Genomic DNA, 16002 nt, shown 5'->3' with positions numbered 1-16002 from the left:
AGGGGACCGCCAGTAGGAATTGACCGCCAGTAGGAATGATTTACAGACTGCTGGTAGCATCACGGTTCACACGAACACCTCACAAGGACATCATCGCATGTTTGGCAAGAAGCTGAAAGTTACCGCACTTCGTCGTGCGTATCAAACCGGGCTGGTCGGTCTTACTACCAACATGCCGACTAAGTTCGTTTTATTCCGTGCTTCTGCAAGCAGTGGATTTACTATCACTACATTGACCAGGATACCGGCGCAAACGGGTCCTTCGTGTTTACATCAGGACGGCCAAGAAGTGAGCGGCAAGCATACCACAACTGGGTTCAAACCTCGCTCGAATCAAGGCGCTGGTCGCTGGAGTTATGCTAACGGTCGCACACCAAGACATGATGACCCTCGTGACTCGCAACACCCATGAAGCGGTGGCACTTCAGACCTGGCATGTCCGTATCTCGGGCATCATGTGTCCAGAACATTGGCAACAGTTCCACTAAGAGTATAATTCCAGGCGTATAATAGTTCTGGAGGGTTGTAGGGATATTTAGTCGCTAATAAATATATCTCTAAGAAATTAGGTCCGAATCCGCATCAAGACGGTGCAGATACCTCGAAAGATCATGATCACGCAAGCTACTGTGGTGAACGGATATGCTACAGGAAGACATGTTGCACTTTGACGAAGAGACATCATGGGCATGACTGAGCCACAAAGACTCGTGGGACCTCGGACGGAAGGTCGAGTTACGAGCCAAGGTAGGAGAGGCCTAGCGACCGTTGGTTTCCCGTCATGAGTGACGACGATAAACGCGCACCGCCGCAGAACAGCACCCAGCGGAGCGTAGAAGCGCGAACAAGTAGAGCCACCCAACCAGGCTCTTCGGGAATCGCTAGCGAAGGAAGACAGTTGAATAAGGCAGGCATGCAGGGTTGATGATGCTACTTTGGCGGAAGGCAAAGTGCGGCTGAAGCTCGGACAGAGACATTCAGGGACGAGTGAGACGAGGGCCAAGCCACACCTTGGGTTCAACTGGAAGGACCAGGGTTTATAGCAGAAATATGCATCAATTTTCGCATTTTGAAGAGACGGATCAAAGTACACAAATGCAGGGACGCGGTTGGAGGCAGTTGACAAAAGCTCAACGGCCAAGGCTTGAGACATTCATAGGCCTTGTGCCTTCCAGCAGCAGCAGGGCTTGACTTCGGATGGCGCCGGCCGGTACTGTTGAAGGGGATGCATGCGCCACCCCCATATTCCTGCTGGAGACTTCTAACTTCTAGGAGCGGATACGGATACCTGCACCAAAGCTGGCTCGCCGACAAGCCACAGTCCACACGCAAAGACCGAGGCCGCCAACACCAACCAACACCTGCCGACACCGGTACCTTATCTTGTAGGGCTTGAGCCAGTCGAGTAAGGTTTGTCTCTGCTGCGATGCAAACACACCAGTCGGGAACCCACTAATTTTAGATCTCCACGGAACAGGCCCCAGCCCCTTGGGCCAGGCCAAGGGATCGACGGGAAATTCTGACGTTTTTTTCTCCATCGCTGTTTGTGCTGTCAGCTAGCGGGGCGGGAATGCCATTGTCCACTATGTGTAATGGTGTAAGAAGAATACCATTCTGGAAAAGCCCACAGCTCCCAGGTGTGTGTGATTTTGCCACCCGACTTGAGTCGTGCCTTGCAGCCCTCTTCGACGCAGGTGTTCAAAATTATTGCTCAGGTTGTTGGGCAATCTCCCTCTCGACAACGAAGCGCGTAAGGTGACGAGTCCGATGACAGGCGCTGTGCACTCCGGACGTAAGGCGAGTGCGCGGCGCCGCCCGTGGTGAGTCAAGCCCATGAGTTTGTACCATTATGCACACGCACACATGTGTAGCGATCCGCACCCTGAGAATGGAACGATTGGAAAACGCAGTATCCATGATAGTTGCATTTCGCCCGGGTGAGGTGGACTACCAACCGGCAAAAGCGGATGGGCCGGGGTAATAAACCAAAATACGTGTGCGATACGTAGGATTTCGGTCCAAGGTTGTCAACTCAGCGGAAAGAATCCGTGCCTCTACCAAGTCGGATGGAAAACCAGAAACCCCATCCAAGCGCGGAATGCGGAATAGGTGGGCAAGCTGGTCCGGGGTGCGCTTCATACGTAGACTGATGTGCCGGAGCTACCGACGCTGCATGCCGCGGCTTTGAATGTCAAAATGTTGGGGCCGCTCGCTGAGCTTAATTTGTAAGCGCGGCCTTCGCTGTGCGTCTGTCAAACCGGCTGTGGCACCCATGGACCAACAGAGGAAATCAATCCGTAAGGTTCCCGATGCTCCTGAGTGTGGCTTGTTAACCGAGATCGGTCAGTCGGATTCGGGTTGTGGGATGTCATTCCGATGCCTACACTTCCCGTCCCATCAAAGGCTGAGCCACACAGATGCGCATTTCAATTGGTTAAGCCGCGGAGGCGCAGTCAGGCCAGGGGAACCACGAAGACCGCAGAGAAGGACACATGAGAAATTCACCCTACCTAATCGTCGCTTTTACTCAGTCCGAGGCGCTTGTCCGGTGTGCATGGGCCTGTATTCGGTACGAAAATCAATTGGATGCCACCAACTCGAAAATTCAGAGCATGGGAAAGCCGAAGACCAGAACGTACCCGACCTACAGGCCCGGACTCTTGGCTGCATGACAGAAAGGATCGAGAGTCCCCCATCCCGTAGTAGTTTAGGACTTTAAGGATCTTTTTTTTCTTTTTCTTTTTTTCCTCTCCCTCTAGACTCTGACACAGTGACACCTGCAGCGCCAAGCGTACTACGGATGATTCCTTGCACTAGGTATGGATCAATCAACGACGGCACTGCATCGCTATCGGCAATGACTCCATCAGTCTGTACGTGTGCGGTGCTTGATCTGGATTGCTGCGTTGGCGGAAACAATCCGGCGCGGCGGACATGTCCTCAAATAGAAAATGTATGTATTCAGCTTGCATCGTCTATGCGGGGGGGAAAAAAAAAGAGTGATACGCGAGTCAACCAGACCAGGGCTCACATCTAAACCACGATCAGAGAGAGCTATGAAATGCAATTCGATAAACCGATGTGGAAGTTAGAAGGCTTTGCTACGGAAACTTGAAGTGCAAGTGCAGCCCCCTTACCGGCGCGTACCAAGGACTGAACATCTACAGTCCGTTGCATGTCAATTCCTACTTCCGACTTCAACCGTGGCCGTGGGGTCCAACAAACATGAACGCTGCCTGCCAGCTTGGCCAGACCGGCCGACCGACCTAGCGACCCACATCACCACCGGCTGCCGACGGTCGAGACCGCTGTGAGGTCTTCCCGGCCGATCCTCCTCCATTCTCACAAACCGGCAAGGCTGTGATGCGACGGATCGGGAACACGAACATGTGTAGGGAGCGCAGCTCAGAGATGAGGATGACTCACTCGAGTGGTCGCTACCTACGACTTACTATGGTACGCACCAAAGCATCAAACCCTAGCCGGCGGCAACGCAGAATGTATGCGTCCGCATGACAATTTGTTTACTGTGACTCCCCGAACAGAACGCATAAGGTCGGCTTCTCAGCGGAAAAACTACGGATGAGATTGAAGTCGGCCAGGAAGCCTGCGTCAAGCTCAGCCTGCGTCCGCTCAGTTGGGTCGGCTAGAGCCACAACTACGGCAACTAGTAAGGGTAGATCACCCGACAATTAAGTGTGGCTGATATCCCAGATCCTTGGGTAGGGGCACGGATACCCTGCACTCAGCAGGTCTTGGGTTTGGGTTGCCTCGGGAGCGTCATCCGTATCCTGCGCGGAAAGCTGAGGATGAGTTTCTGGTTGCCTCCGGAAGTTGAATTCGGGAGGCTTGTGTCAATCGCTCACATGCGTGGCAGAAATTTTCCAGAGGTTGGGGAATGCCAGAAAGCATGAGGTGAGTTGGGCACGACGGACTGTTGACCGACCGACGGCAACGGCGACGGCGACGGCGGGAGGCAACGGGCACCACCTCACCTTACCTACCTACCTAGCCACAGGTTCCCTCTACTGCGTAGGCGCCGTACGACCACCCCATCTGCTACCTAGGTAGGCTGGTAGCCAATGTTCCTGGACCAGGCCACTCAAGCCACCCCCAAAACCAATGGAACACACCAACACACCACCACACCACCCCAGCCTAGCCCAATGACGATGATTAGCCGAACACCAATACTGAGCAAACGTGGTATGAGTAATGTGCACCTGAAGCGTGAGAAAGAGAAGGGGGGAAAAAAAAAAGAAAAAAAAAAGGGGGGCAGTGGTCTTGCATTTGGAAGTCAGCAAAAAGAGCGGGAGACGAATCATCAAGAACGATACTTTGCGGACCCCATCGAATATTCTTCGAGTCCATAATCGTATTCAAAAGTCGCTCAACGGATGACGAAGCAGAGGGTCGCGCGGAGGACTCCTAAGCCCGATGTTCGTGCGGCGTAAGACAGAACGAAGGTTGGAGGCCTGTGGGCGGAGTCCGGACAGGCCAGGAGGGGACGACGAGATGGTTATGTAAGCCACAACGGTCTCGAGGACAGATCCCGAGCCTCTGCCGAGGCACGGGCAAAGCGCATCTGCTCATGCGCAGAGCTTGCCCTTGACTCTTTCAAAACCCTGAACTGAAGTGAGGTGGCTTTAGGGAGACCCATTAAGAGCCTGGTTAACCATTTTTCTTCCCACCTAAATCCTGTACAGGAACGGAGCCTTGGCTGCTGTTGGGCATGCCACGAGGTCGTGTGCAGCTGGTAGAACGCTTATTGGCGTCGGACCTGCACACTGCATTCCAAGTGGAAGGTCACCTTTACTGATGGGTTCATGGCTTGCTTCGGCTTGTGCGTCTGGCCTGGACCCTCAGCGCATTACGCTTAGCCACACAAAGACCTGGGTAGGCATCCTATTGGCGGGGTGCCACTGATGTTCTGCTATTCATTGCTCGGCGGGGAAACGTTACCACGGAGCGGCCTTTGCCCCGCCGATGCAGCCACAGACACAGAGCAACAGTCCAGCGTGGCCTGGGCCGCTCTCGGCCCGTACTCGCTTTTCATGGCATCTAAGTACGGATAAGGCACCTCTAAACAGACAGCGAGCAGCAAAAGCGATTGGTGCAGCGAGCATGGTCGCGATTTGCTCTCCACATCACCGTCCCGTCCTCAGCCAGCCAAACCGCGTCAGACAGCAGTACAGCTAGGCAGGGCTGCCTTGGTGCAGCAAGTCAGCTTCGATTGCGTGCGAACGTTCAACAGAACCCTACTACCCTCAGGTGCGGCGGAGACCATGTTGGTAACCAGTCGACATTGCAAGGCACGGCAAAGTACGTATGTGGTGAACTTGCAGAGCTAAGGTGTAGGGCAGCGTGAGTACCTGCAGTATGACCGCGGCGGAGGGTGGGCCCACTCCTCCAAACACTCCAGTGCATCGATTCCACCTACCGTCCATGCCCGTCTTTGACTACTGCGTACCTACGCAGTACTCATGCTGTGAGGGTGTGCCGCCGAGGTGTCAGTGCACAGCGACCTTACGTCACTCCACCTGGCAGCGACGGGATGATCGATGCCCCTATCGCTGAAATGGAGTCACCTACGTCTTGATCGCTGGCCCAAGCAGAACCGGAGTGTTTCCGACGCAATCGCAGGTCTAGAAGGTCATTTCGACAACGATTTCCCAACCTGCGTGCCTGGTGCCCCAAGATCAGGTAAGATGCCCCAGATAACTTGGCTAGGATTGATACTGTAGCGAGGACCAAGGGCGGTTGAGAACCACGCAGAAGCTTCGAGCGAGCACCAGCATCTGTAGCGACCATTTGAATACCAAGCTATTAAGTTTGGAGTGCAGCCCATTACTCATTATTTGAATTGTGGTATGACCAATTTTGTGTCATCTGCCACTGCCGCCGGCGCTGGTTACATGCCGCAACTTTGCCTGTAGCCATTCGCGCTTGGTTATATGAGCCAACCAGTGTCGAACAGGTCGTGCGTGATATCAGGCCAAAAATCGGCTCCATCAAGCTCCTTTTCCGTCTGTCTCCATCACTAGCAGTCCGGCAGAGTTGGTAAGAATGCAAAAATAAGTCAAGTAGAAGGCCTTCACACTTGAAATCTGTCGGCCATGTGGCTTCGAAGTCGCATGTCATCGTAAGCCGTATATTTTATGGGGAAGAAAAATCATCATAAGCCGACTTGCTCAGCACAAATTACTGAACATCAGATAACCTTACCCTCTCTTTGGTGGTGCTCGACATGGTGGGGGGAGAGGGAGAAAAGTCAAAACAGGCAGGACCGTCATCGGTCTTGGGTATTCCCCGAATTTCCAAACGAAGTGTTGGTCATCCATCCTAAGGTGGGAAGCGAGGAACGGAGATAGAGGGGGGAAAAAAGAAAGAAAAAAAAAAGCATCCCCCCCTCCTTCCCGTCACCTTCTGCATCATCCCCACGCACCCTGGTCCCGATCCCTATTACCTTGCACCCTGCTCCCCTGATGATGCTCCCTCTCTGGGCATCAGTCCAAGCCTCGGGTATCCAGCCGGTACCTCCGCTCCGCTCTCCAAATAAGTGAGAGACGGTACGTACATATTATTCCACCATGTCTAAGCCCGGCAGGCTATTGCATGCCTCAACCATGTTCACTAACACCCCACACCGGTACGTATACACTGCCTTACCTCACTCAGTCGCTAGTCAGCATGGGCCTGCAAGCCCACTACCAAGCCCATACGTAGGTTGTGCAGCTAAGAACCTGCTCGATGCGCATTTAGTCTTCCATATAAGCCGCCGTCCCTCCGACGTTTGCCACCTTCACACCTTGCTTCAACAAATCTACAATATCTTTCTCAATAAACACATCATGCTGTTAAACCGACCCGCTACTACGCAACCTCTTCAGCAACAACGCTTTTATCGCCATCAGCCACAGCCACACCACCAGCCCCAAGGCCACCACTTCTACCCTCACCCACTTGACGTCGACAACGACACCAACCCAGACGACTCGACAAACGACATAAACATTTCGAGTATATCTTCCTCGCCCCTCTCGACTCAGTCGTTCACGTCCCAGCATTATTCACTCGGGGCTCACCCGTCCTCGTTTCCCAACTTTGACTCCTCTCATCTTGCTGTTCCAAGAAGAGTGGCGCCCGTCTCTGCAGTTTTTGACGACTCACCTGTAAGCGTCGACTTGAGCAATCCCAGCCAACTTCCACACGACCTGATGCAGTCCGACGCCTGGGTTCTTGCAAACCAGTACAATACCAAGCCCATTGGTCGATTCTCCCACCAACGGGAGTCATCGCTGTCGTCACTGGGTTCCGCTGGTCCTGCATCGCCCTTCAGCCACAACACATCGAACCCCCAGATTGCAGTCACTGATTCTACTCCCGACGGCGTTTACGACATGCAAACTCAGGACAGCCACTCGTTCTATCAGTTGGCCAAGGCCATGCCATCTCACGACAACGTTTACCCCAATTACAACGGTCTTGCCGCGATACCCTCTGACATGAGTGGGTATACATCGGCGCTTAATATTCAGAGGCCTAGGTCCGATCGCAGCGGCCTTTTGCCTGCACCCGAGCTTTCCGTGGCAGGCAGCAGCAGGTCACACCCAAATTCGGTGGCAAGCTCGGTAGCTGGTGACTCACCCGCAACGCCGTCCGCAGGCGATCACGAAGATGATAGAAGACGCAAAGCTGGTACGGCTACCCCGTCCTATTCTTCCCAATTTCCGTATCTCAGCTCACACCTTTTGAACGATGCAGTTTTCAGCAGCGTGCCCAAGTTGGACCGCACAATGACAGACATCTACAACGACGAGCTCTACAGCCCCAACTTCACTATTACATCAGCGTCGCCGGCTCGCAGTCAAATGGCAATGTCACCAAACAACGACGTCTTTGCTCAACGGCTGAACGCTGCCAATAATCAACACCTCAGCGCTGCGCAATCCCCAGCCTCAAGTGGTTCTCGAGACCGATCACCGTTTCGCCAAGGCTCGCCACTGGCACCTGTCGCAAATCATGAGTTTGGTGCAAATCTGGCAGGATCTCGCCTGAGATTCAATTCTGCACACCAAATGAGGGAGCAGAAGAAGGCTGAGAGGGATGCGCAGATCTTGAGACAGCAACTATCCACGAAGTCTGAACCGGAGACGCCCAAAACGATATCGCCTAAAGACGCCATGCTGGAGTTTCATGATGCGGAGGGGGATGATTCTTTCCCGTTGTTTCCCTCCCAGGATGCAGCGGACTTTGATGATCTCGCCAAGTCGGCGGTCCCCCAAGACCACAGTAGCACATACGTGAGAACGCCTGTGCCAAGTGCCGCTGCTTTCCCGTACGTGGCGATGCAATTCCCCAATGGCGTCCAGATACCCCAACAATATCCTTTCATTGCACATTCTCGACAGTCACACGAGCAAACACCGCGCTTGAGCTCAGCCGAGTCCAGTTCTGGAACGTCTGAAGGGACATCCAGTTCGACCGGCGGCCCCTTGGTTAAGCCAGTTGGCGCCGCCGCCGATGGTGGCACATACACCTGTACCTATCACGGCTGTACGCTGCGTTTCGAGACGCCTGCACTGCTGCAAAAGCACAAGCGCGAGGGCCATAGGCAAACGCAAACTCTCGGCGGTCCTCGAAGACCTGATGCCAGCATTGTCCCCACACCAAACAGCTTGCTTAACAGCCAGGCGGGCCCACACCGATGTGATCGGATCAATCCTAGTACTGGTAAACCATGCCATACCATCTTTTCCAGACCTTACGACCTCACCCGCCACGAAGACACAATTCACAACGCGCGAAAACAGAAAGTTCGTTGCAACTTGTGCACGGAAGAAAAGACCTTCAGCCGTGCGGACGCCCTCACAAGACATTACCGCGTCTGCCATCCCGATGTCGAATTTCCTGGGAAACACCGCAGATGTGGACAGCAGTCATGAGCGGATGATTGCGGCGCACGCCTACACACTTGCCATGGTCATTTGAGGTGCAGCAACTGCAAAAGTAGCTGCGCGACAATGGACGATTGACAGGGCAACTTTGTGGATACGGAACTCGATGCTCGACACGTCGTCACGAACCCCAAAGCATGCGAGATGATGTTAGGTAACATTCTGCCAATCCCAACGTCGAGACAACTTCGGATGTTTTTACCAAGGATTGTCCCCGAAGCTGTTGGAATAAGCGGGGTTGGTGGACACTACGGTGGGGATTCAGGGTCCTCACACTGCAGCAAGGGTCGCGTAATATGACATCACAATGGTCTGTGCGGCACGACCCTGACGATCTGGATGTTCCACAATGACATCATCCACATGGACAATCCTGCGCCTATCCATGCGACCCTGCTGGTCCGAACTCCCACCTCCGCTCGACGACATCACCAGGCTTGGCATGATCATTTGTCTACGCTAAGAACCTTTGTCTCACTTGCGAGGCGACATGAGCAAGGGCATCATTACATCCTGCTTGGATGTGGATCCCATGGTTCCGTCAGCGATCATCATCCGCACCCAATCGGCATTCCCTCAGCGGTCGCACGCTTTGCCATCGCGTGCGTATCACACTCTCTCTTTCTCTTTTCTCATTGTTGCAGCACAATGTATGATAGCACGGAAGTGAGATGGATTAAGCTCAGAAAACTGTGTGCTCAATATCTGATACGGGCCATTGATCGAGTCTCTAAGTTGTACATTATCTCGCATTTCCTTCTTGACTGGACTGGATTTCGGTTCTTCACAGCGTCACCGTCATGCGTAACGGTTTTATGTATACTATACTACTCAACATTTGATGACATGAACTAGACAAAATTACAACGAGCGTTATTACACATTAGCTTTTATGGCAGAACGGGGAATGTAAGTCATGGGGGGAGATGATAATATAGAGTACGATTGTTGCAAACCGTTTTGTACACGACGCACATTTTCATTGCTGCAAACCATTTTCTTAGACTAAATGAGTAGAACAACAGTATCGTAACGACATCCGAGTCTGCCGAGCATGGCGGTTGTGTGGTAACTGACCCAAACTCAAACGGAAAGGAATGTCGGTACGCGCGCATGATTTGCTGTCTTCGCCAATTTGAACGCACCATGCGTGCCAACGGGTTCAATATTCCATCTGGTTCTACTCTACTGTCTAGTATGAATCGTGGTCAAACCGAAATACCACAAATCCCGCGTACTTTGTCTCCTCCACCTGCCAGTCCAGTAGACGAAGACATAGCGGCTCTGCTTTTACCGGAGAAACTATCCCTTCTGTGATTCTTCCATTCACCACCGTCATGCCTCGGTCTTGCTTGATTCACCAAGTACGGCTTCCCGAGCGGTTTCATACTGGGGAACGATATCGGTCCATCTCTGGAACTATAATCAGAGTCAGTCTAGGCCTTCATCTCAATCATCATTGCGACACTGAGATAGGAGCATGCGTACCTGATACCATCCCTGGGCTGCAAGTACTTCAAGGCCTGGAATAGTCGTCCATCCAGCATCTTCGGCAAGTTGCATCAACGGGGTATGGCGAGGCTGATACGCCATTTCGAGAAGAACGCGAGTCACATCACCTACGTTCTCGTGGCGAAGCACTGCCATGAGTGTCTCTCGAAGCGACGGGTCAACAGGCTTGTCAGCGGGGATCGTGCTGACTACAACAGTAGGTGACGATGCCAGCATGGGTACTTGGTCAGCACTTTTCAGTGCTTCGATGCGGAACTCAGGAGGGAATGAGGCTTTGAGGGTCTCAAGGCCGTTGGTGTTGCGCGCAAGTGCGTAAATGGGCCCGAAGCCTAGCGAGTGCAAGGCGAAAATGGCCGCTCTCGTCGTCCCACCAGAACCAATTACCATAGCAGCATGTTGGACCCCCGAGGATGAGCGAGCAGTTGTCCCCTCCGATTGAAGAGCGTAAACCATCCCCAACCAGTCAGTATTATCGCCGACAAGTTTGGCTCCATCCTGGCCGCTGCCAGACACGGGGATGATGGTATTGACAGCTCCAATAACCCGAGCAGCTTCCGAAACCTCGTCAATTTCGTTCATGATGTCTAGCTTAAGAGGAATTGTGACAGATGCGCCGCCGAAATCTGGAGCGCGAATGATGTCACGTAGATCGGCGGCGACATCGGTCTCCTTCCGCCAATACTTGTGCGGTAGACCGACCAGGTCGAAAAGTGAGTTATGCAGTGCGGGAGATCTCGAGGCTGAGATAGGTTTGCCAAACAGGTAGAAAGACTTGGGATCGATGCCCCCTAGGAGCGACAACGCCTTCCGTATCTCGGCGGCCGATAGTTGCCCCGGAGCGGCCTTGAAGGGCAAGTCGGGATGCGAAACTGGGGTGAGACAGCCATTCAGAACACGGCTCAATTTGCCGGCACTCCCCATATTGAGCGCAATAATGGGCGTCCTGTGGGAAGCAAGCATCTCCGACTTGAAGCGTGCCAAGTCGTAATTATCCTCAAGGCTTTGGGCAGTGCCAACCAACTTGATAACGTCTCCCCATTGAAGAGCTTTGTTGTAGAACGGAGTCCAAGAGCCGTTTTTCCAGGAAAGGGTACCGTGGGGATCATGGTGTGACGCGATTATGCGGGAACGTCCCTTCCTTTCCACCACGGCCTGGATAACCTTCTCTGGAAGGGTCATCTCAACGTCAATGAACTCCACGCCCATGCGGCTAGCCTTTTGGTACAACTCAAGACCTTGATCAAACGCTTCATCCGGGAATTTGCCTCCCTGAGCCATTGTTCGCAGGGTAAAGATGATGGGCACATCGGCGACGGATCTGAGAAGTGCCACTTGATGAGCTACGAATTCTGGGGAGTAGTCCTGCAGCAAGTCGGCGCGAAGCTCCACCGCATCTGACCCGACAATGACAGTCGGGATCAGAGCCAAAGATGATGCGACTTCCGGCACGGTAAGTGAGACAAAGAAGCTGAGGTCCTTAGACAATGCCCGTGTCACCTGACTGCTCTCGCCACACAAGGCCATGACGAAACGACGGAAGTCCAACGGAGGCTCGCGGGTAGCCACGGTGCCAGGAGGATGAGGGCTGAAGTATTCGAAATTGCTGCACTCATCGAAGAAAGGCTTACGGCGATAGTAAACATCCTCGATGTCTTCTCTGTAAGCCGGCCTTGTCTTGTCCAGAAGAAGGTAATCGACAACTTCCTTGGTGTTGCGGTGAACCAACAGAACGATGCCTCCATTCTGGCGGTGAGCGACAAGAAGTTTGCGAGCCTCGGGAGTCTCTACAATGCCACCACCGCAAGAGAAGATGCGACCGTGACCCTGCTTCTCCATGACGTCCCGAAGAAGATCCACTTCGTCTTTTCTGAACCCCTCCCAACCCCTGGAGCCCCTGATCATTTCAGGAATGGTCATACCAGCACGTCCCTCTAACTCTTCATCAAGGTCGATGAAGGCCCTCTTCAACGTATCAGCCATCCATCGGCCTGCGGTAGTCTTACCGGCACCACGCATGCCAATGATGAACACCGACTTGTTTTTGTGAGAATTGATGTGAGAGACAATCGGTTCTGTCTTGGGATGTTGATCGACACCGTCCAATCTGACGTTGAAGTACTGGGACATAGTATCCCACCAACCTGGCCATGTCTTGCCAGTGCAGTCTCTCTCAAGGATAGTCACCGGCGTTGGCGACACAGTCGACAACACACTGAAACTCATGGCAACGCGGTGATCGTCGTAGCAGAACACACCTTCCGTAGGCTCCTGGAGCTTCTGGTAGGACCGCCCAGTAATAATGATGCCGTCGTCAAACTCATCCGTCTCAACGCCAAACTTGGCTAACTGTTCACGCATGGCCCCAATGCGATTGCACTCCTTGACGCGCTGGTTGGCGATTCCACTGATCTTGGTGGTTCCAGAGGCCACAGCAGCGAGAACAGACGCCGTGAGGAAGGCATCGGTCATTGGCTCCATGTCAACGTGCTCGATTGCCTTGAGGGTACCAATTGCCGGTCCCGTGACAGTGGTGGAGGTGCCAGTTTGCTCAACTGCGCAACCCATAGGTTTGAGTACGTCAACGGCGAAGCGAGAGTCTCCCTGCAGCGACTCTGAGCCAATGTTAGGTACGGTGCAGGTGGTTCCAGTGATCGCGGCGATGGCCAGAGGATAAGTTGCAGAGCTCGCGTCGCTCTCGACGACGTACTCGGCCGGGTTCTGGTAGACTGCTCTCGGAATGTGATAGGTGTTGGGTTCCTCGCTCGATCTGATCACATCAACGCCAAAAGTCCGCATCATCGCGATGGTCATGTCGATGTAGGGCTGAGAAATTGGCTTTCCGCCTACAAGCCGTAACGTAACGGGGCTTTTGGCGTACGGGGCAGCCATGAGAATGGATGAAACGTATTGCGACGATATGGTAGCTGCCAGTTCAATGACGCCGCCTTCGAATCCGCCAGCGGCATCGACTTGCAATGGAAGACTCTTTTCCTGGCCCAAGTATTTTATCCCCAAACCGTTGGCTCGTAGGGCGTCGACAAGAGGTCCGATCGGGCGAACCTTCATGCGGGCGTTCCCAGTCAGTACTGTTGACGAAACGTCTGAAGGGTTACACAAGGCCACAACAGTAGTTAGGAAACGAGACGCAGTGCCGGCATTGCCCAAGTACAGTGCTTCTTTGCTGGCATTGAGCTTGCCGCCCTTGCCCTCCACAGCCAGAACTTCGCCTGCCTCTTCCCAGACATAGGTTGCACCGCCGAGCTTGGAAATAGCAGACAGCATATACTCAGTGTCATCAGAATGCAGCAAGTTTTTGATACGGCAAGTCCCCTGGCCCAGAGCAGCGAGAACGAGAGCGCGGTTCGAGATGCTCTTGGAGCCAGGAGGGGTCACCGTGGTATTGTGAGATTGAGGTACGCCAGGGAATACGCGGGTCGCCGGTGACAGGACAACCCTTATAGCACTATCCTCAACCACGCTGGCCTTCTGCTCGTAGGTTTTACCGATAGCCGACAACAGCACGATCTTCTTGTTTGCTCCATCATTCTTCTTGTCCACGGCCATTTTGTCCAATAGAACGTCCACGGGACACTTCTTACCCGCTGTCAACTTCACGATCCGCTTGTCGTGTAGAGTGGTGGGCAGATCGTAGCTAGCAATGCACTTGACCAGCCGGGCCACTGCGCCAGGCCGAAGGACGCCGAGGAAGCGAGCCAACTCGGCCTCTTTGACCATGCCAATGGCGACAGCTTCGCCGTGTAGGAGTTGAGGAGTAAGCAAAGCCTCAAAGGCATGTCCGATAGAATGTCCAAAGTTGAGCAAGTTGCGAAGACCTCCTTCTCTTTCGTCGCTGGAAACCACTTGGGCTTTGACTCGGGCAGAGCCCAGCACAATCCGCTTAAGTATATCTCGGATGGGTGCAAGCCTTTGCGAAGGCTCGGCATTCGACTTGATTGCGGTGAGGATGGTGGATGCGTTGGCTTCAAGTGCTGCGAACTCGTTCTCGTCCCAGATCGCGGCGGTTTTGATGACCTCAGCCATGCCGTTGATGAACTCTCGTTTCGGCAATGTCTCGAGAAATGCTAGGTCAATGTAGATTCGGAAAGGTTGCCAGAAAGCCCCAATGAGATTCTTTCCCATAGGCGTGTCAATCGCAGTCTTGCCACCGATAGATGAGTCAACCATTGAGAGCAAAGTCGTCGGCACCTGGACAAATCGAATGCCGCGCATGAAAGTTGCCGCAACGTAGCCTATCATGTCTCCAATCACTCCACCCCCAAGCGCAATGATGACCGTGTCTCTTGTGCATTTTTGCGACAGCATCCAATCCTCGATGGCAGCTTTCGTTTGGCGGCTCTTCGAAACCTCTCCCGGCGGGATGGCGTAGGTGAGCAACCGCGTAGTCGCCGGGGAAGCCGCATTGAAAACTTTTTGGAACGATGGTACGTAAGTGTCGAAGAGGTTTGTGTCGGTAATCAAGACATATGTTGACGTCTTGAGGTTCTGGAGGAGGTCATGAGTCACAAAATCGAGCCAGATGCCGTGGTCGACGATGATGTCGTCTTTGCCTAGGATGGTTATGCGGGTAGGGTTTGACCCCGATCCCGAGCCATTGACCAGTCCCATGATCAAAAGCAAGTGCGACGTGTTCACACTGGGCTTTGGTGCATCGATTCGTGACGGTCAATTCTCTGCGCTGTTAGTTGAGAAATCGAAAGCTGACGATGGCGTATGAATTATTTTTCTGGGGAACATGAAGAGGGGGAGGGGCAGCCGACGCGCCTATACCGGAGCCCTGAAAAGTATGACTCTTATCTGGTCACAATTGGCCAGGGGATTGTCTAACGTCCGCCCCCATTTTTTATTACTTCAGGGGGGGTTGAGCTGCCGGTGCAGCCTCGCAGCACAAGGCTGGGAGGCTTACACAGGTAATATATCCAGCTGTATTGCAGATATTAGGAGGGGTTAGAGTTCTTAGAATTTTTAGTAATTTTAATTTAGAAGTGAGAGGTTAAATAGACGTTTTTATAAGTATTAAGCATTATTATAAAAGGAAATAGCGTATATAAATAAATAGAAGTTTAGTTAGTTTATAAAGAAAATTAAAAAAAAATAAAAAAGATTATATTTTTATATAGTTCTTATCTTTTTAGATAATTTTAAAACTAGTAAAAAGTAAAACACTATTATTAAATTCATTTGTTATAATTTATTTTCTTTTAAAACCTATATAATTTGAAATATTAAAATAAAAAAATTATATATAAAAATTAATTAATTTAACTTATATTTAACTATATATTTTCTTTTATTTATATTAATATAAATATAAGTATATCTAGAGGTGTAGTATATACGCCTATATAGTATAAAGTTATAGATAGGCTTATATTATAATGTTATAGTTAAAAGTTATTAGTATATAAGTAATAGTTACAAGAGACTAAAGAGTTAAATAAAAGTATTTTTTTCTAAGAAGATATTATACTTTTAATATACTTTATATTCTAAATATATTAAGCTTATATAGCTT

General features: G+C 52.1%; 1 protein-coding gene across 1 annotated transcript; it reads right to left on the bottom strand.

The window, feature by feature from the left end:
* Window positions 1–10292: 10292 nt before the first annotated feature.
* COL26b_011330 (uncharacterized protein) lies at window positions 10293–15095 on the bottom strand (the record flags this gene model as incomplete). Its single annotated transcript, XM_053184001.1, has 2 exons — window positions 10293–10376; window positions 10446–15095. 2 exons carry the CDS (start codon window positions 15093–15095, stop codon window positions 10293–10295), a joined length of 4734 nt encoding a protein of 1577 aa, XP_053032029.1.
* Between the last annotated feature and the right edge of the window lie 907 nt (window positions 15096–16002).

The sequence above is a fragment of the Colletotrichum chrysophilum genome, assembly GCF_026319265.1.
Source record: "Colletotrichum chrysophilum strain AFK26 chromosome Unknown scaffold_137, whole genome shotgun sequence".
NCBI classification, from domain to species: Eukaryota; Fungi; Ascomycota; class Sordariomycetes; order Glomerellales; family Glomerellaceae; genus Colletotrichum; species Colletotrichum chrysophilum.
This window is presented reverse-complemented; position numbering and strand designations above follow the sequence as displayed.